This window comes from Equus przewalskii, chromosome 20 (assembly GCF_037783145.1).
Source record: "Equus przewalskii isolate Varuska chromosome 20, EquPr2, whole genome shotgun sequence".
NCBI classification, from domain to species: Eukaryota; Metazoa; Chordata; class Mammalia; order Perissodactyla; family Equidae; genus Equus; species Equus przewalskii.
This window is the reverse complement of record NC_091850.1, coordinates 2,855,992-2,875,286: the sequence shown is the minus strand read 5'-3', so window position 1 is coordinate 2,875,286 and position 19,295 is coordinate 2,855,992. Positions and strand designations below refer to the sequence as shown.

At 62.9% G+C, this 19,295-nt stretch overlaps 2 protein-coding genes and 1 long non-coding RNA gene across 6 annotated transcripts; 1 reads left to right on the top strand and 2 right to left on the bottom strand.

Moving 5' to 3' along the window:
• Window positions 1-1,801: 1,801 nt before the first annotated feature.
• Window positions 1,802-5,658, bottom strand: IFI30 (IFI30 lysosomal thiol reductase). Of its 2 annotated transcripts, none has more exons than XM_070586603.1 (7): window positions 4,940-5,658; window positions 3,790-3,972; window positions 3,628-3,702; window positions 3,313-3,405; window positions 2,401-2,553; window positions 2,167-2,220; window positions 1,802-2,081 (listed from the first exon to the last, which is right to left on the bottom strand). In XM_070586603.1, exons 1-7 carry the CDS (start codon window positions 5,057-5,059, stop codon window positions 2,019-2,021), a joined length of 741 nt encoding a protein of 246 aa, XP_070442704.1. In that variant the 5' UTR covers window positions 5,060-5,658; the 3' UTR covers window positions 1,802-2,018. The 2 variants fall into 2 exon arrangements, with proteins under 2 accessions (XP_070442704.1, XP_070442705.1); XM_070586604.1 differs by having other exon boundaries at window positions 3,790-3,951.
• A 99-nt stretch (window positions 5,659-5,757) lies between these two features.
• On the top strand, window positions 5,758-6,504 carry LOC139077779 (uncharacterized). The gene is made up of 2 exons (XR_011530251.1): window positions 5,758-5,893; window positions 6,183-6,504. It is a non-coding gene; the product is annotated as an uncharacterized lncRNA (long non-coding RNA).
• Window positions 6,505-7,618: 1,114 nt separating this feature from the next.
• PIK3R2 (phosphoinositide-3-kinase regulatory subunit 2) lies at window positions 7,619-19,295 on the bottom strand. Of its 3 annotated transcripts, XM_070586600.1 has the most exons (16): window positions 19,156-19,295; window positions 16,752-17,496; window positions 13,636-13,728; window positions 13,276-13,326; window positions 13,070-13,201; window positions 12,769-12,979; window positions 12,218-12,303; window positions 11,980-12,088; window positions 11,792-11,890; window positions 11,470-11,650; window positions 11,247-11,372; window positions 10,175-10,317; window positions 9,769-9,945; window positions 9,217-9,288; window positions 8,873-9,043; window positions 7,619-8,617 (listed from the first exon to the last, which is right to left on the bottom strand). In XM_070586600.1, the coding sequence occupies exons 2-16, from the start codon at window positions 17,071-17,073 to the stop codon at window positions 8,419-8,421; spliced, it is 2,172 nt and encodes a 723-aa protein (XP_070442701.1). In that variant the 5' UTR covers window positions 17,074-17,496; window positions 19,156-19,295; the 3' UTR covers window positions 7,619-8,418. The 3 variants fall into 3 exon arrangements, with proteins under 3 accessions (XP_070442701.1, XP_070442702.1, XP_070442703.1); XM_070586601.1 differs by lacking the exons at window positions 11,980-12,088; window positions 13,070-13,201; window positions 13,276-13,326; ... (1 more) ...; window positions 16,752-17,496; window positions 19,156-19,295 and having other exon boundaries at window positions 12,127-12,303; window positions 12,769-12,963; XM_070586602.1 differs by lacking the exons at window positions 11,980-12,088; window positions 12,769-12,979; window positions 13,070-13,201; ... (2 more) ...; window positions 16,752-17,496; window positions 19,156-19,295 and adding an exon at window positions 12,467-12,696 and having other exon boundaries at window positions 12,127-12,303.

The following is a 19,295-nucleotide window of genomic DNA, read 5'->3' as shown; positions in this document are numbered from 1 at the left end:
TGTACCTATCTCAAGTCATCACATTGTACACTTTCAATATAGTCAGTCCGTCAGTTGTACCTTGGTGAAGCTGGCAGGCCCCCAACGTCTTTCTTTTGTCTTTAGCTGAAGATGGTGTTTAAGGCGGTGACTTAGGCCATTTTGGGGAGTTTTACTCAGTTTTCCTGGGTCTCTCACACAGACAGAGGAGGGCACATGTTGTTAAACTCTGGTTTTCTCTTATTGATCTGGCTTGTATTACATGGGTGTCGGTGCAAATAATCCATAAGCAATCTATAGATCAAAAGTGGGGCGAGCTTATTCTGAGCCAGGTCTGAGGACTGTGGCCCAGGGCCTGCTTCCCGAAGGCGGGGAGGGCACCACAGACGTGGGGGTGCACAGTGGTTATATACTGTCTTGGAACAGAGAGCATACATCACATATGACAAGAACGTCCCTTTTACTGCTGTCACGAGATGCTGAGCTGGCACAGCAGGTCGGAGGTCAGCAGGTCAGGGGTCACGAGGCGAGCACAGCAGGTCAGTAATTAATCCTTAGTTCCCAAGAAGAGATGCTATCTTTAAAGAAATGCCGATGTGGGAGAAGTTACATCCCTATCTTTAGGGGCGTCATTCTTGGCTTTGGGACCCTGTGAATGTTAAAGCAGGTGCACAGTGCACGCGCAGCCGGCCACCTCAGGCCTTTGGAAAACAAAGTCAGGCCAAATCAGGTTTACACCAAATGGTTTCCTCACGTCCTCCAATATCTCCTATTGCTTGTCATTTATTTATCACGGGGTCTCAGCCACAGAACCGAGAAGGGTGGAGGGAAAGTGACTTTTCCTCCCCTGCAGCTGTGATCAGCAACTCTGTGACCGCGAGCACCTGGGCCGAGGTCGGTCGGAGTTGAGATGCGCTGTGGATATGAACCACACACCGGTTAAGACTTTGCATCAAAAAGAACAGAAATGATCGCACTGAGATTTCTCATATCGATTATATGTTGAAATGATAATGTATCAGATACATATCAGGTTACATAAAATCTATTATTAAACTTAAAAAAAAAAAAAGCCAGGGGTAAAAAAAGGAACCACTCCTCTGCCTCTCGTGAAAAAGTCAGTTTTGCCTCTCTTTGCACCATCGTTTCAATATTCCTGATCTATAAATCTGCCTGTTCTCGGGTCCTCCTCAGAACAGCTGACCAGTTTCCCTCACTAATCACGAATTAAACAAAATCTTTAACTCGCGTTCGTTTTACATCAGCATGAGAACCATGATTTTTCCTTTCTGTGAAAGTTATCCTACAACACGCCCTGTTGTTCTCAGATGCCTCAGCCCGGCCTCCCAGCTCCAGTTTGTGCTGCTGGCCAGCCCTTTGCACTCTGTTGCCCTCTCCTGGAACATGATGATTTTTCCCAGTGAACACATTCTTCAAAACTCCCCAGACAAAGCCTCTGCCGCATTCTCTGGCCTTGCCTGGCCCCAGTTCACATTCTCTGGCTCAACCTGTATCACCCAGTGTCAGGTCAGCAAAAGGGGGTGGCAAGGCAGGGGATGTCTGTTGAATTAATGAATATATTTTATGCCTAATGAACTCCAAGTCACCCTTCAAAACCCCAGCCCCAATGCCCCTCTTCCCTATGCAGAGCCTTCACTCCCACTCTGGGCTCCTCCAGCCCTGGTCTCTCCCTCGGCCCATCCCCAGTACCATAGGACTCGAGATGTCTGTCTGGCTCTGCATCCCTGAACGGGGGCCTCCTCAGGGGTCCTAGCATTTGCGCAGGTGCAGAAGAGGGAAATTTGCTGACTTATCAAATGAATCAAGACATCCAGAAGTGTTTATTAAACTAGTTTCAATGTAGCACCATTCCCAGTGGGGCAAGACTCTTGATCTTGGGGCAGAATTTGAGTCTGGACTTCATGGAATGTGTCGAAGTTATCCGGATGCCGAGCAGTAGTTGCTGAGAGTCAGGGATCAGAAAGGCGAGGGTAGGGGGTCTGGCTCTTCCCCCTCCGCTCCCTCCTGGGGCAAGGCCATCACTTGAAGCAGACTTCCCTGTGGGAGCTGGCCATGAGCTGGCAGACGTCTGGCTTCTCGCCCTGGAGGAGATGGCAGTGAGCTGGGGCCCCGGAAGGAGACGTTCCCTGCCCCAGCCCAGCCCCTCTGTTCCGTCCCGCTGCTCACCTGGTACAACTGGCAGACGAGGTACAGGAGCTGGCTCTGATCCTTCAAGGGTTTCTGCGCAAAGCGAGACGGGAGGTCACACAGTCCCACCTGCCCCTCGCACATGTGCCCAGCCCAGAAGGGGCTGCAGAGAGCCCCCAGTCTGGCCCCTGCCTCCCACCTCCCTGACAGACAGGTGGGCTGTCCATCAGCTGGTCCCTGCCCGGGGCGAGCCAGGGCCGCGGGAGTGCTTACCCCGTTGACGACGACCCAGGGCACGTACTCATGAGGCGGCTGCAGAGCGTCCGTGAGCTGCGCATTGATGTGTAAGAGCTGCGCGCCACGGTCCCCTGTTGCACACTCCATGATGGCACCCGGGGACACCTTCGGGGCGTAGAGCTGCAGGCACTAGAGGAGGGGGGTGGTGAGCTGGCTGTTGCCTCAGCTTCCTCCCTGTTATCTTCCCAACGGTCCCCCCACTGACTCCCACGTCAAGCTTCTGTTTCCTCAGCGGTAACAGGGGACATTTGGGTCCATGGCAATGCAGCGATGCTGGCACACAGCGGTGCTTAACTCAATGCACGCCTGAGCAGAGGCCCCGGAAGCGCGGCCCAGGCAGCTCCTCCTCTGTAAGACCACACCCGCAGCCCCTGACCCACACAGTGGCTCACTTTCCTCAGCCCCTCTGCACACGCTGTTCCCTCCGCCAGACAAACCCTTCCTCCTTCTCCCCAGCATCTCCTGAATGTCTCCTCCTCTGCGCGCCTCCAGCACCTCTATGACTCTGCGGGTTGGGGGCGGCTCAGGGTGGCTCAGGTCTCTTGGGTGGCCCAGATGTTTGACAAATGAAGAAACGATCGGGGCAGATGAATCAGGCCTTCGGAGTTCCTTTTCATAATCGTCCAGGGAAGTAGGCAGGCCAGTCCTGTCGTCCCCACACCCCAGAGGAGGCGCATTATCTGTGTCCCTGCACATTCCTGTTTGTCCAAGCCCAGCTCAGGGGTGCCTCACCCAGGAAGCCCTCTCTGATCCACCCACGCCCCCATGAGATCCCAATTCAGGGCTGCACAGAGCGTGGCAGTCAGGCCAGAACTTGAACCTGGGTTTGTCTGGGTGCAGGGAAGGCCAGGGTCCCGCAACCCAGGGCTCATGAGGTGTATTGCTCACCGGCGCCAGGTTTTTCTCCATGTCATCCATTTCCTCCACGCAGACAATGGTCAGGAAGGCCAAGTTCTTTTCCAGCAGGTCCCACAGGCAGGCCTGGGGGTAGGGGTCAGGGGTGGGGAGGCAAGGACGTGAGGGGGGCTCACAGCACCCCAAGACCATTCTGGGGAAAACCATAGGCGTCCACTAATGAAGCAGTGAATGAAGCGTGGCTGAATGGAGGCAGAGGCGCAGGACGGAGCCGGCTCCAGTGCCCTCTGAGCCTTCCTCTCGGGCGTCTCCTGCTCTGGGGCCCCTCAGGAGTGGGGGGCCACTCACCTCCACCTTATTAAGCTTGCACTCCTCCTCGCCGTGCTGGCACGTGAACTCCCACTTGCCACTGACGTTTCGTTCCTGCAAGGCAGCGGGGTGAGTGCTGGCTGGCCCGCCTCATGCCTCCTCCCCTGGCCCTGGGTCTTGGTTTCCTCCATGCCCACGCACCTGGGCATTTCCATAGGGCACCAGCGTGACATTGAGAATCTCCAGGACCATCAGCCATGTCGGGAAGAGCTCTCGGACCAGGAAGGACCGGCAGCCGGGGCACAGCGCCTCATAGTAGAGGCTCACGTTGACGGGCGGGGGGTCCGACTTCCTGAGCAGCGTCTGCAGGCACAGGTCACCAGCCTGCACAGCAGGAAGGGTGTGAAGGAAGTCAGCCCTGCCCGGGGCTCTTGTGAAAAGGGAGCTGCAAACAGGTGCTCCATCTCGAATTCCTTCCAGACCTTGCTAGGTGGAATCCAGACCCTAAGCCTTTACTGTGCCCCTAAATCTTCCTAAATCTCAGTTTGTTTGCAAAATGGACGTGACAAAGATTTGCAAACAGTAGGCACTTAATGTATGCACAGCTCTTACTTTCCTCCAGGTAAGGTGAAATGCCTCGCCTGGGGGGACTGCATGCAGTAAGGACTCAAGGCATGTACATTCCTGGGCGTTGCCCTCAATCCTGCCTTCTCAGGAGTGCATACCACAGGAGACTAATGCATGCTCAATGGTGGCCACTTCATCCCCAGAGCCTTGGCCCTGAGCTGAGCAAAGCCCTATATCCGCGCTGCCGCCTTGTTTATTCTTCCTCTCCACGGGCCCAAGCCTACTGCAGAGGCGGTGCCTAATACGTGCTGACTTCCTGCTCCAGCTGCGGCGGGGCGGGCGGCCCGGGGCTGTGGGGCCTGAGCGAGTCTCTCGGCCTCCGGGCATCCGCGCGATCCGCACCAGACACCCGCGAGCCTTGCCCCGGCCGGGACGCACCTAGCAGGCGGCGCCTAACGAACGCCGGGGCCCGGCAGGCTGATCTGGGCTCCCCCGGGCCCGCAAGAGGAGCCCCCATTCCCGCCCCAGAGGTACACAGTAGGTGCTCAATGCACCCCCGGGCAGGACGGGCTGGGGTGGGGAGAGCAGCTGAGCGTCTCAGACGCGAGATGGGGAAGCGAAACAACTCAGAGTGTGGCCGCAGGGCTGCGCGCGGGACACGGGGTTTCGGCACCGGCCGGGGCGGCGTCCCCTGCGGAGCCCGGTCTGGCCCGGCTAAGCTTGGGGAGGGGGCGCCGCCTGCCCCCGGTCCCCGCCGGCCCGCCCGCCGCGTCGCCGTCCCTACCTTGCAGGCGGCCGCCCCCTCGGGGAGCGTTTCCAGCGGGGACGCCCGGGCCGCCGCGGGGACTTCCAGCAGCAGCAGCAGCAGCAGCGGCAGGAACGGCAGGAGTGGCGACCAGGCCATCACGGCGGGGACAAGTGTTCAGCGGCGAGAGCAGCAGCCCGGGAAGGAGCCGCCTTTAACCGGGCGGTGGCCCAGCCCCCAGGCCGGACCCGCCCCCGTCCACGCCCCTCGGGCCCGGGCTGGCATCTCTAGGTGTCTCTACTCTCTCCGGTCGCCCTTCCCACCCCGACCACCACGGTGCCCTGCCAGGTGCTGGGCCCCAATCATGAGGCGCCCCACCCGCTGCGCAGACAGCCTCGGCCGGGCACGTGAGGCTGGGGCGAGAGCACCTTGAGCCAAGGTGGGGTGGCGGCTTGACAGAGAGAGACACGGAGCCTGGAGCGACAGGAGGGTCTCCAGGCGCCCACGGACGCCTCTGTCGGCGGGCAGGGTGATCCAGCCCGGTCCCTAGCCCGGGGACCCCGTATCCCCACCCTGCGCTCTAATGGGGGGCCATCCCCTACCTGGGAGCAGGACAGGGGCTGGGCAGCCTGGCCCCCTCCCCCTAGCCTGGTCCAGGGCGCCCTCACTGTGAACTCACTCGACGTGCCATGGCCTCCTCCCCACCTCAGGCCCCCAGCCGCGACGCTGCAGACCCACAAAGGCTGCCGGGCTGACTCAGGCTTGGCCACAGCTGGGCCAGAAAGCAGAAGCCAGTGCGGGGAGGGGCGCCTCACTTCTCAGGGCTCCCCCACCCTGGCTTCAGGGGCAAGGAGAGCTGGCCTTCCTTGTTCCCACTGTCCAGACCTTTGGGGGGGCATCCCGGCCCTCCGTGAGCTCCATCGGGGGAGAGAAGCCGCAGGTGGAGCAGTAATGTCCTGAAGCCATATTATGTACCCGGAGGAGGGTGGCCAGGTAGGAACCAAACCCCGGGGGAGTCAGCCAGACCCTGGCTGGCCCAGCACCGTGGGGGCCCCCTGAGGGATGGAGCCTCAGCTTCCCCTTCTGGAAGATAGGAAGAGTCAGGTTTGGGGAATAAAGCCACTATGGAGGGCTCAGAGGCAGGAGAGCTGCCCAGGCTGGGGGTCGGGGGCACAGGTGGGCCTGGGAGCCTGGGAGGGTGTTGACAGGGCCAGCAGCGCAGGCCCCGGCAGAGGAGAGTCCCCATGAAGGCTAGGGGAATAACCCGCCGCCATGTTTGCAGGGCCTCAGATGCCACGCGCTGCAGGATGATCCCACAGGAGGAAACGCCCAGACCTGCGCTGGAACGCAGTGAGTCCGCAGCTCCGCAGCCACGTCCCCTCCAGTGCTGCGTGTCCACGTTGACGGCAGCAGGTTCGGGAGCCGGGGTTTCCCTAAGTCCCCTTGGCAGGACGATTCCCCCATCTTGTCCCTTTGGACCCTTTGCAAAACCCATTTCCTTCATGAAGCCCCCGTAAGACCAAGCAGCATAACTTTGGGGAGTGTGTGTGCTTGCCCTGTGATGGGCAGGTTGGAAGAAACACCAATAAATATAATTGCTACAATTTCTCTGGTGGTTTCTCAGCACCAGCCCTGTTGGACATGTTCCTAAGTGTAACCTCACCCAGTTGGTCATGGAACCCTCAAGGACATCCAGTTGGGTGACTGAGCCCACTTGGTAAGAGGAAACTGAGCATCAGAGAGGCGAGGCGACTTTCTCTAGGAAACACAGCTGGCGGTTGGTGCGGGCACTGGCCAGACGCTGTGTAGACTGTTATCTTCTGCCACCAGTCTCAGCCCAGCTGGGGCCCTGCGACCAAGGTGTCCTTCATCCTGTGACCACCCACGCAATGAGTGAAGACCACAGGGGAGGCACATCTGGGCTGTGGTTATTTATGGGGTGCCCCCTGACTGGGCACCCAGTGGGGACCATGCTTAGGAAGTCCTGGGGGCTCTGAGGCCAAGGGAGGCAGCTCCCGTCCCCCTGAGAGTCCAGCAGGAGAAATGGGTCAGAGTGCCGCTTTGCTTGGTCATTCACCCGGGCTGCCCCAGGCATGCTGGGCCCTGACAGGTGCTGCAGGGGGAGGGGAGGACAGAAGGCTCCCAGCCCTGGGGGAGGGCCAAAGGACAGGGACCTTCGTGGGGGGAGGTGAGGGGGAATCCAGGTCAAAGATTCCGTGAGGACCCAGCTCAGTGTCCCCTGGGACCTAGTGGTCTGAGTGTCAGGGGCAGGTGTGGAGAGAGAGTGTCAGCAGGGAGGCACTGGCGCTGAGGACATCAAGGACACGGGAGACCCCTCTAGGTGGCATGGGAGGGGTTGTGACTATTGACCCCACATGGCAATGAGAAAGCTGCATATCAGAGGGGAGGTGACTTTCCCCAGGGCACCGCTGTGGCCCAGTGCTGGGACTCAAACCTGGGGAGGCCAGCCTGGAGGCAGTGAGGAGCTGAGCCCGGGCCGGGGGTCTCCTGAGCAGGCCACAGTGTGGGCAGAGCTCAGGGCTGAGCCTCTCGGCTGTGTGACCTGGGGCAGCTCTCAACTGCCCTGGACAGGAGTGGCTAAACTGGGGTGGCTGGCGTCAGCCCTGGTAGGCACAGGGTGTGTTGTCACCCCAGGAGGCCAGGGCCCCGGCACACAGTGGCTGCGGGGAAGCCCCGTCGCCGACGAGAGAAGCGCCATCGTGTTCAATGTTTTATATCCATATCAGTATCAACGTCCCATACAAAACCCGCCGGGCGAGCCGAGCAGGCGGGAGGGTCCGCGGGTGGTGTAGAAAACCAGGGCTCTCATCCCAAAAGAGGAGAGGAAAGGGGGCTTTACAGTCAAGGAGAAATAAAATCAGAACCCAGCATGATCGGAGGCCCCAACTGGGCGCGCAGCAGGGGCGCGGGCGCGGGGAGGCAGCCCCTACGGCGCCGGTGGCAGCGCCCCGCAGGCCACGGGCCCCATGGGGCCGGCTCCCAATCTTATTTTTAATTATCTTTTTTTTTCGGGGGTATTTCTCGGCAGCAGCCCCATTGTGGGGATAACCCAGTGGCAGGTTTCACTTCAGGGTTTGGAGGGGAAGTTGGGGGCTGTGGGGCGGGTCCCGCCCAGCCCCAAATGTCACAGCCGAGGTTCTTGGAAGTGGCCAAGCGAAGTTCCTTCCTGCCCTGACCCCACGTCTATGGCTTAAAAATCGGGGTGCCCAGGCTGGGGCCGCGCAGCCCAGGGGCTTCTGTAAACATGGCAGGTGCAGCCAGGTGGGGCTTCGGGGACCCCGGGGGCCCCGGCTCGGAGTGCCAGAGCCGTGGGCAGGGCAGTGTCCGTGGGGGAGGGCAGTCCGAGGTCGGGGAGGCAGGAACCCCAACACAGAGGCTTAGGAGAGAGAGCAAGAAAGACAGAGAGACAGGAAGGAGGACGGAGAGGTGGGGACGGAATAGACCGAGAGAGGGGGACACAGGCAGCCGGGACGAGGGCGCGGAGGGCGGGCGGCGGCTCAGCGCGCGGGCGCGGGCGCGGGCGCGCGCACCGGGTGGGCGAGCGTGACGGCGAGCGCGTCGTTGTGCTGCAGCAGCGACGTGTGCTGGTAGTGCAGCACCAGCTCCCGCAGCGAGCCGTACAGGTTGTAGGGCTCCGCGAAGCCGAAGCCCGTGGCCGTGCGGTAGATGACGCAGTGCTTGGTGTCGCCGTCCACCCTGCGGGGCGGGCCGGGGCCAGTTAGCGGGCCGCGGGGCTCTCCCCCCAGACTCGCATTTCCCCATTTCCTGGATTCCGACCTGGTCCAGACCCGCCGCCTCCTGCCCGGACACTGTCCCAGCTCCCTCCGCGGCCCCAACGGTCCCTTGGCCCTGTGGCAGCCATGGGGGATTTCTATCCAAGCCAGGCAGAGTAGGTCTCCGGGAATGCGCCATCCCTCACCCCTTCAGTGCACCGCGCCCCCAGGAACTCACACCACCGAGCAGGCATAGCAGCCCCGCTGGCTGCTCTCGCGGATGAGGAAGGTGCCATCCCGCTTGCCACTCAGCATTTCTTCGGCCTGCGTGCGGTTGATCTTGCCCACATACCACGTGCGCTCCTCATGGTGGGGGAGGTCCTCCTCATCCTCCATCAGCGCATATTGGCTGTGGGGGAGGCAGGGAGGGGCCTTGGTCACGGATGCGCCAGCCTCCGAGGCGCCCCCTGCCGCCTGGACCACGCTCCTTCCCTGGTGAACTCCTACTCATTCTGCAAAGCCCACCAAAAACGACCTCTCCTCTGGGAAACCCTCCCTGGGTCCCTCCAGGTGGTCACTCACTCCTCAGTCTCGTTTTTGATCCCCAACCACTCGTTGATTTTCTTCTGCCGGGCGCCTTTCTGGGTAAGCCACCTGCGGGAGAGGAAAGGCGGCTTGAGCGCTGCGCCAGTAGGGGACGGCAGGCTGCAGCACGGCAGGGCGAGCCCACAGCAGGCAGCCAGCCGGGCGCCAGGCCAGGGCGGACCTAGGAGCGCAGGTTCTGATGCGATACGCCCGGCTGCCACAAGGGGTCAGGCTCTGCCACACGCCCGGTTCACGGCCAACACTGACCGAGGCCGAACGAGCCCCCTGTAAGCGGAGACCCGAGGACTTGCGGAGGGCAGGAGGGCGCAGAGCTACCGGGCGGCCCCCAGCGCCGGTCCCACAGTCGGGGAGGGGACCCGGCCCCACGGGACTGGGGCCTGACGGAGAGCGGGGAGCTCCAGGGCAGACGAGGGTCTGGGGGTCTGGGCGGGGCCCCCTGGTGGACATAGGGAGAGGGAGACCCCTGCGGAGCCCACCTGAGCAGGAGCCCCGCACCAAGGGCCCGCGGGCGCGCCGCCGGGCACTCACACGAGGTACTGGTCTCGGATCTTGCGCAGCTGCATGAGGTCTGGCTTGAGGCTGTTCATGCGCTTGTCAATCTCCCGGTTGTCTGAGGCCTGTGCACGCAGCTCCTGCTCCAGCTTTGTGCGGCTCTCGTGGATCTCAGCGATGCGAGACTTGAGCCGCTCTGAGTTCAGCAGGATCCTGTGAGAGGTGTGGCTCAGAGGCTTCAGATGGCTGTCAGCCTCCAAACCCTTGCACATGCTGTTTCCCTTACTTCTTTCTGGCAAACTCCTATTCAGCCTTCAAAACCCATTTCAACTGACCCTCCCTCCCCCTGGAACTCAGGCTGCCCCCTCTATTTCCTTTCTTTCCCCACTTATACTGTGCCAGATCAGGGTAGAGTAGGGCAGGACAGAGGAGCCAGGCTCACCTTTGCATCTCCTTCTCATTGCCCTCACGCCGGAAGCGCTCCAGATATTCCTTGCTGCACTTCTCTTGTGTCTGGCCCTGCTCTTCAAAGATCTTAATCGTCTCATTGAAAGCTTCAATTGCTGTGCGCTTCATCTGCAGTTCCTGGAGAAGGGGGTGAATCTTAGCACCTCCTGGGACTCCTCACTAGTCCCTCATGAGGGGAGAAAGTAAATCCCAACTCTGATATGGACACTTCCCTCAAGCTGGTCACTCCAACAGGCTCATCATTCCTCAAGCTCCTACTGCACCAAAGGAACTCTTATTCAGCTGTCAAAACCCTACTCCCCAAATCCACTCTTGCTTTAGATCCTTGGGGCACCTTACAAACACCTGAGCATGCTAGTACTGTTGAGAATCAATGATGACTCTAGTTGCTACAGTTCATGGGTCTCCTTCTCAGGGCAGACGCTCCACTGAGCACTTTCCATGCATCACCTCACAGAACCTGCCAACAGCCTCCCACCAAGTCAGAACTATTAATGGGGAAAAGAAGCTCAGGGACCTAAGTCATTCCAAGGCCACAATGTTCCTTAACTGATCCCAGACAGGCGTCTTGTTCATTCAGAGCACTGGCTGACCCGTCAGTAAGAGGGGGAGACAGGAACTCTCCGCCCGAGGCAGGACATCCGACCGGAACGAGGTGCACATCAACTTGCAGAAGAGGTTTATCAGCACCATCCTCGGGAGCCACCCGCTCTCCCCCCCCCCCCGTCTCCGGCACGCTGCCCTCCCCGGGCCCTCATGCCCCTCAGCCGCGGTCACGCCTCCAGCATGTCATCATCACCCCTTCGCATACCGTCCAGGTTGAAGGGGGTGAACAGGGGACTAAGACCCAGGGTTCCGGTTTACAGGTGGGGAAACGGAGGCCCAGAGAGACCCAGAGGCTCAACTGACACGCCGCCCCGGGAGGCCGTGGGGCCTCCTCATCTGTTCGGCCGGGTCTGTAGCCGCATGCGCTCCTTGCTGTGCTCTGGGGCAGTCCCGGTGCCAGGAGCCTGCCCTGTGCCAGGGCGGCCACGTCTCCCTGGTACCTGGGAGGTGCGCGTGTACTCCTCGTACAGCTGGTCGTACTCGCGGCTCTTGTCCTGGTACTGCTGGTGGTAGACCCTGAGCTGAGCACCCACCGCCTCCACGCTGTCCTCCTTGACGATCTGGTCCTGGGGACACACCAGTGCCATCAGGGCAGTTCCCTGGGACTCTGAGGCCCGGGCTGGCCAGATGCTGCCCCCCCCAGCTCCCGCCCCGGCCCCGGACCTGCTGGTACTTGGACACGGGGTAGAGGAGCCGCGTGTCCAGTTTGGCGTTGTACTGGGCCAACGACTCATGGCGGTAGTGGGTGATGAGATCCACCACGGAGCCGAAGGTCAGCGGCTCCGAGAAGCCATAGTGCCCGTCACGGTGGAAAACTTTAATCAGCTTGTTGTTCCCGCCTTTCCTGGGGGTGGGGAGAGGGGTGTCGGGCTGGAGGGACCCCTAGCCTTGACCCCTAGGCCCAGCTGGACATCACACACGTCCTGCCTACTTAGGGGCCCTCCCTCCTGCCTCGCCCCCTCAGCCCTGGAGGGACAAGGCCCACCTGAGGGTCAGCGTGTACTCCCCCTGGATCTTGCTGGAGGCATCTCGGACCAGAAAGGTGCCATCAGGCGTGTCCCGGAGTTTCTCATTCACCTCCTCCCTGTGGGGACACCGACGATTGGGGCCACCCACCTGGAGACCCTGTCCTTCAGGCCCTGCCCACCACGCAGCCTCGTGCCACAGCCCTACCTGGAGATGTCGCCCCAGTACCACTCAGCATCCTGCAGGGAGGGCAGGCTCCCCCCATTGGCCACACCTGTGGGGGCCGGCTTTGCCTTGGGGGGTTTAGGTGGTAGTGCTGGGGGACAGGAAAACAAACGCACATTGAGCACTTACTGTATACTGTGGCCAGCTCCCACTCCAACGGCGTCTGCTGATACCGCCATTCAGGGTCCCCAACAATAAGAAATAACACAAGGGGGGTCACCTGGGGGTGCCACCTCCTGCTCCTCCAGATGCTCCTGAAGCAACTTCTCCACCAGCAGCCCTGGGAAGTCTGGGCCGGGCTCAGTGCTAGGGGAAGAGCAGTGCGTGAGCACTGGGTCAGGTGCTGGCACGCCTAGGGGCAGGGAGCGGTGAAAGCAAGTGCACGGAAGAAGGGGAGATGTCGCAGGCAGGTGCAGGGAACCAAATCTTGTTTACGTATATGCAGTAAGTGCTCAACAAAGTCTCATACCACGACCGAATAGGAGTCCAGCACCCGGGACGAGGGGAACAGAAGGGAAAGTGCAGACACCACCCGCGTGCCTCCACTGTGGTCTGGGCCTGCTCAGCCTGCGTCCCAAGCCCTGTTGAGGTCTTCCCAGAGCCCAGCTCCCAGCCCTCATTATCTTTCCTGTCCTCCGCCAGCACAACAGCCCCGGGCCGGGCCGGTCCACATTCCTGCCGGAGCGCCCGCAGCCCTCCTCGGCCCGGCCCGCCCCGCCCCGCCCCGCCCCGCCCCTCGCGGCTCGGCCCCGCCCCGGCGCGCCGGCTCACCCGTCGGGCGCGCCCCCTGGCGGCGGCGAGGGCGGCGGCGCGCGCAGCAGCAGCGGCCCGAAGGCCGCGCCCAGCGCGCGCACGGCGGGGCCCGGGGCGGGGGCGCGCCGCGCCAGGCGGCCCAGGTGCTGGAGCAGGAAGCGCAGCGTGAGCGCGCGGTGCAGCGGCAGCGTCGGCGGCTCCAGCGCCGGTCCCACGGGCCCCGCGGCCTCTGCGGACACACGGCCGGGGCGGGTGAGCCGGCGCCCGCCGCCCCCGCCCCGCCCCGCCCCGCCCGCCGGCCCGCCCGCCCCCGGCTCACCCCTCAGGGCCCGGTGCGCCTCGGCCGCCGCCTCGGGCGTCACGAGGGGCGCGGGCAGCGCCAGCAGGAAACCCTTGACGCCGTCTGACAGGGCGGCCGCGTCCCACTGCTCCACGTCGCTCAGGGACCAGTCTGCGGTGCAGGGGACACGCGGGTGAGCTGGCCGGCCGCCTCGTCCCCCACCCGCCTGGGGAAGCTCCCCTCACCTGTGCGCGGGGCGGGCGGCTCCGGCCTGTAGAGGGAGTCACCGTCTAGCCCTGGGGGGAAGGGGAAGGGCGGCAAGACCCGCTCTCAAATGCTGCCCCGACCCCATGGGGGCCTGGGGTGGTTACTCAACCTCCCAGAGAGGAGAGCAGAAGGAGGGGAGGGCACAAGCAAGGGGTCAGTGTCCACATTCCCATACCCCCGGGAGTCACTCCTTCTGCAATTCAACATGGAAGCCCAGGGCATCCAGGTTCGGCCTCCTCCCATGCAGAGTGAGCCTAGCAGCGCTTCGTGGGGATGAGTTGCCCGTCACTGGAGGTAAGCAAGCAGAACCTAGGGGTTGCAGCCAGGCCGAGGCTCACCTGTCTGCTCAATGGCTTCCACGAGCTTCACCAGGATGGGAGGAGCCGCATCAGGTGGGGAGAACTGCTCAGGCAGGTCGGGGAGTGTGAGGCCTGGCAGGAGGGGACAGCACATTGGCAGGGTTCCTGGAAGGACCCCAGCCGCTCTCTTCGCCTGCTGCATCTCAGCTTGCACAGCTCCAGGCAGGGCCCGGCTCAGGCAAGTGCCTGGCACGTGGACCACCACCTGGGGAGGCCAGAGGTCCTACTGGTGAGGCAGGGAGGGCCAAGTTGGTGGGAAACAATTTTCTGGGTTAAGATACCACTTCACACAACTTCAGAGACCAGGTAGAGCGGGTTGATTAGTGTCCCACCAAATGGATGTGCACATCCTAGTCCCTGGCACCTGTGAAAGGTACCTTATTTAGAAATAGGGTCTTCGCAGATATTCTCAAGGTAAGGATTTCGAGACGACATCGTGGATTTAGGGCTCTAACTCCAACAACTGGTGTCTTTCTAGGAAGAGAAGGCCACGTGAAGACAGAGGCAGGGACTAGGGTGACGTGGCCACAAGCCCAGGACGCCTGGGGCCCAGAAGCAAGGCAGGCCCCTCCCCTTGAGCCTCCAGAGAGAGGGCAGCCCTGAGACACCTGGACTTGGGGCTCTTGGCCCCCAGGCCGTGAGAGGAGAAACTGCTGTTGTTGGGAGCTCCTCACAGCAGCCCAGGGACAGCACACAGCAGGCTGAGGCACTGCCAGTGCTCGCTGTGCAGCCTCAGGCACAGGACCCGCCCTCTCCACGCCTCAGTTTCCTCAACTGAGAAAATGACCGATGGCGTCATCGCTCCCTTAGTGGGAACAACAAAGTGGTTGAAAAGAACAAATGGAAAATAGCGCTGCTCTGGCTCAGAACACCTTACTCCAAGGTCCTTTCTCCATTTTCTATGTCATTTTGCGTTTAAAAAATTATTTCCCCCTTTTTAAAAAGTTGAAGCCCCCCCAGCGGCGCCAGGGGCCCCCCAGGCCCAGCCCCCCAGCCCTGTGTCTCCCCGCACGGGCTCTTTGTGTTGAGGCGCTCTGCGGCCTCACCACGCCACCTCGGATGCGCTCTGGCCCCCGGCAGGGACGCCCTGGCACACGGCAGGGGCAAGCCGGGGCCTGCGGGCCTCCCTGAGTGATGGGCCAGGTGGCGCTGTAAGCTGGAGAAAGGCCCAGCTGCGTTGAAAACGCCAAAAAAAGTGAAAGAACAACGAGAGAGGAGGTGGGCGAGGCTCTGGCTGGTGGGGGGCCGCGGTTCTGAAACTCAACTCTGAAACTTGCCTGTGACCAGTCTGCAAAATGGGGAGGGCGGTTGCGTCTGACCAGGCGGCCCCATTTTACAGACAAGGAACTGAGGCTCAGAGAGGGGTGACCTCCGCCTGGGTGCACAGCCAGGCAGAGGCCCAGGCGACACTGGGTCTGGACCCAGCTCCCTGCGTGGGGCTGAACGGAGGTGGCAGAGGCAGCCGCAGCGCGTCTGCTGGTCTCAGGGGCCCGGAGCGGCAGGGCCTGAAGGCACAAGAGGACCCGTCCTGTTTCCAGATGTTCCAGATGGGGAAACTGAGGCCTGGCGAGGGCCGGCCCCAGCTGATGGCACAGAGCCCTCGCAGATTTGGAGGGCAGGGCCTGGCCGGGCGGCCACCCTGAGTGGGGATGTGTGTGGTGCCTGGACGCAGGCCAGGCAGGGGAGGGAGGTGGCTGTTACGAGGGGGAGAGGCAGATTCTGGCTGGGAGCCCGGATGGGGCTGCCGCCTGCTCCTCTGGGCCGAGGCAGGACGCAGGCTGGCCCCGGAGACACCAGATGCTGCCGGGAAGGCCCAAGCCCGTGCCACATGGCCTCCACACCCCTTTGCACCCCGTGCCGTGGGCCTCTGGCCTGATCCTCTGGGCATCAGTGTCCCGTGAGCACAAAGCCAGGCAGGCCATCGGTCGGGGCCGCGGGGCGTCCAGGGCCTTGGCCTTCATGGGCGAGCGACCTGTGCAAGTGGTGGACCCCTGCCCCTCAGCCTCCCTGTCTGTACACAGGGCCTCACGGGGCTGCTGGGGGGTCAGAGCACCCCCTCCCCAACACCTCAGCCTCAGTTTCCCTGGCTGGAACTTGTGGCCCCTGCCCAGCCATTTCAGCGTGCGCTCAGTGTCCTCGATTCTCCACTCCCAGCACAGCCCCTGGAAGTAGGGCTGGCCGAGTGTCTCTGGGGAGGAATGTAGGGTTCCCACACCCTGCTGTGCTGTGTGGCCTTGACGGAGCCTCCCACCCTCTTTAGGCTTTGTGGCTGCCTTCCTTTTGGAAACTGGGTAAAATCGGGTCACAAAGGTGGTTCCTCAGGGGACCCTGTCTGCAAACCCCAAGATGAAGCTAAATTAAGCCTCTGAACCCTACTGAACACTCCCCATTGTCCTCAAAACGACTCCCAGGAAGTCGCCGAGGCTCGGCCCCTTCTCCCTCGCTCTGCCTACTAGCTGCTCCCTGAACCTGCCATGACATTCCCACCTCATGGCCTGGGCCCTTGCTGTGCCCCCACCCTGGTGCCCTTCACTCCCAGCTCTCCCCATGAGAGGCTCCTTCTTCCCAAATGTGTCGTCATTCAAGCACATTCTGGGGCCGGCCCGGTGGCGCAGCGGTTAAGTGCACATGTTCTGCTTTTCAGTGGCCCGGGGTTTGCTGCTTCTGATCCCAGGTGCAGACATGGCACCGCTTGGCAAAAACCATGCCTTGGTAGGCGTCCCACGTATAAAAGTAGAGTTAAGATGGGCACGATGTTAGCTCAGGGCCAGTCTTCCTCAGCAAAAAGAGAAGGATTGGCAATAGTTAGCTCAGAGCTAATCTTCCTCAAAAAAAAAAGGGCACATTCTTGTCACTTCTCGAACCAGAAGCCCCATGAAGGCAGGGCCAGGCTAGAGTCGGCTGCTGTGTTCCCAGTGCCTTGGACTATGCCCAGCCCATGACGGCAGTGCATCAACACTAGGCAACTGATCAAATGTCCTTATTCCTCCTCCCCTGGAAGAGGTACCACTGCCTCACTGCAAAGAAGAGGAAACCGAGGGTCTGAGGGGACCCCTCCACCACTACCCCCACCCAGTCCCCTGCCTGCTGCTCACCTGGCTCCGGGGGTCCATCTCGGGGCCTGGCAGGCAGTGGGCGGGGGCCTCGGGGGCGAGGGCCAGGCCGGGCCAGGGCCACGGGCCCCAGGAACTCAACGTAGGTGCCGGGGAAGTCGCCACGCTGCCGCGTGCGCTCGTTGAAGCCAGGCATCCAGCCCACACTCTGCGGGCAGCGCTCACTGCCCTCCGCCACGCCCAGCGCCTGCAAGGCTGCCCGGCTCACCACCAGCACGTCGCCCGGCAGCAGCTCTAGGTCCTCGGGCCGCTCCCGGCGGAACCGGTAAAGCGCCCGGTATTGGAAGCCTTCAGCACCAGCCATGGCCGGGCAGGGTGGGGTCTGGATGGTCAGGTGGCTGCTCAGGGCCCCAGTGGCCCCATCAGCTGGGCGGGGGCTGGGAGGGTCCGCGGGGTCAGCTTGGGGCGCTCAAACCTCTGTTTCCACCAAGAAGTTAACAGATGACCACAGGGGACGCTCACGCCTTGCTTCCCACTATTACTCCATGACCCTGACAAAGGTCACTCGTCGCTCCGCCCACCATTCGTCAACTGGTGGGAGGGGGTCAGCAGCGCCGTCCCAGGTCACTCAGCTGCTGCGTCCCCCCTCAATCTGTAGGGCCGAGCGAGGCCACTCACTCCCTCACGTGGGCAGCCATCGGCTCCCAAGGCTGGCGCCTCTTCCAGCTGCGCCAGATGAGGGGGCCGAGAACACAGGCTGTCACCATGCTCTGCCGGGGACGCCGACCTAGGGGCAATGGCAGGACAGGGTCAGCTGGGTTGACACCTCCAACGCAGAGATGGGCCCCAACCCTAGGGGGGACTCCCCTGACTCAGTGGGTAACCCCGGGCCAGTCCCTGCCCGTCTCTGGGCCTCTTTCCCCAGCTGTAAGAAGAGCCCTCCCTCAGGGTTCTTGGGAGCAAAGCTGTTCATTGTTTGTTAGAGATGGGGAAACTGAGGCTCCGAGCAGAGAGGTCTTTGTCAGACCACTCAGTGGACCAGGAAGCCAGGACTCAAAAGCCGTGATCCGTCCAACGCCAGGGCCAGGATGGATGAGAAGAGGCAGAGGCCACATGGCCAGGGCGGGCAGGGGCGGTGGGATGCTGGGGCTGCTGTGGGAGCCCTGAGGAGGGCACGCCGCTGAGCACATGGCGAGGCAGCAGAGGCACAGAGGGGGTCCAGGCAGAGACCCCAGCACAGGCAAAGGCCTAGAGGCCAGCCCAAGCAAGTAGGTCTCTGATCTCTGCAGGGGAGGAGTGGACAGCGGGTCGGGCCGGGCTCCGTGTGGGGCCCACAGTAGGTACCCAAAACCTGAGGGGGCCTTAGCCCCGGGGTAGACAAGGAGCCAAGACAGGGTGGACGGGAAAAGCACTGCGCGGCCAAGGGGAGGCTGCTGGATGCAGGGCGACGACCACTCCCAGGGAGCCCCCGGTAGGGAGACAGCCCGGCTCCGACGTTCCCAGCCTCGGCCCTGCAGGCTCAGCTCTGCCAGAGGTCGGGGGGCGGCGGCTGCTTTCCCAGAGGGCGGGGCCGCACGGGGGACGCGAGCGCGCACCGGCCGGCCGGAGGCAACAGCGCTCGCCAAGGTTGACAGCGGAAAGCTGCTCGCCCGGAGTTCGGGTGGCTGCAGGAAAGCCGCCGGCCACGCCGCGCCCCGAGTGCCAGGCAGAGGGTCGGGGCTATTCCTGGGCCACGGGGAGCCAGGAGGTGTCCGAGCAGGGAGGAGAGGCTCCACACTCCGGGGCGCCCCAACTTACCCGCTCCCTGGCCCCTGTACCCCATTCTACAGGTGGGGAAACTGAGGCCTAGAGAGGGGACGTCCAGGAAAACGCCTGGATCCGCTTGGCCGCCCGCCTCCGCGCCCTGGCGTGCACACGTCTGCACACGCCCGGGTGTGCGCGCCGGGGCCCCAGCGCTCCCTGAATCCAAGAGGCGGGCGCAGGGGCCGGGCCTGGCAGGGGGCTCGGCACGGGGACGCAGGGCCTGCGCGCTCACGCGTGTTGAGACGCGCACGCAGGCCTGCGTGGACCTCGCAGCCCAGCCCAGGGCCCCGAAGTGGAGTCGAACCCCGACCCTCTTGCACCCCACTCTGCTTCACACAATGCCTGGGCGCCCTCGTTAGTGCTCGACACCCCGCTCCCGGCAGGGCCTCCCTCCGCTCGGGGCCGCGGCTCCAGGCCCTCATCTCTGCCTGGGGACCCCCGATCGGCGCCCCCCGTCCGGGGCCGGCGGCACCGCTGCAGGTCGAGCCAGAGGCCTTCCCGCTCCCTGCGGCCCCAGTTCCCTCGGGCCCGCTGCCGCCCCGCGCTCGCGTCCTGGCTTCCACCGGGGCCCCACGCTCTGCCCGGGCGCCCCGCATCGGAGCGCACCCAAACCCCGCCTGCCACGCCGCCGGCCCGGACTCGCCTGGTCGCGGCCGCCGCCGCCGCCGCGGCCGCCGTCACGCCGAGCGGAGCACGACCCGTGGCTCCACCGCGGCCGCCGTCGCCGCTGCCGCGGGATCCCCGCCTCCGCCGCCGCCGCGGTTCCGAACGGCCGGGCCCGCC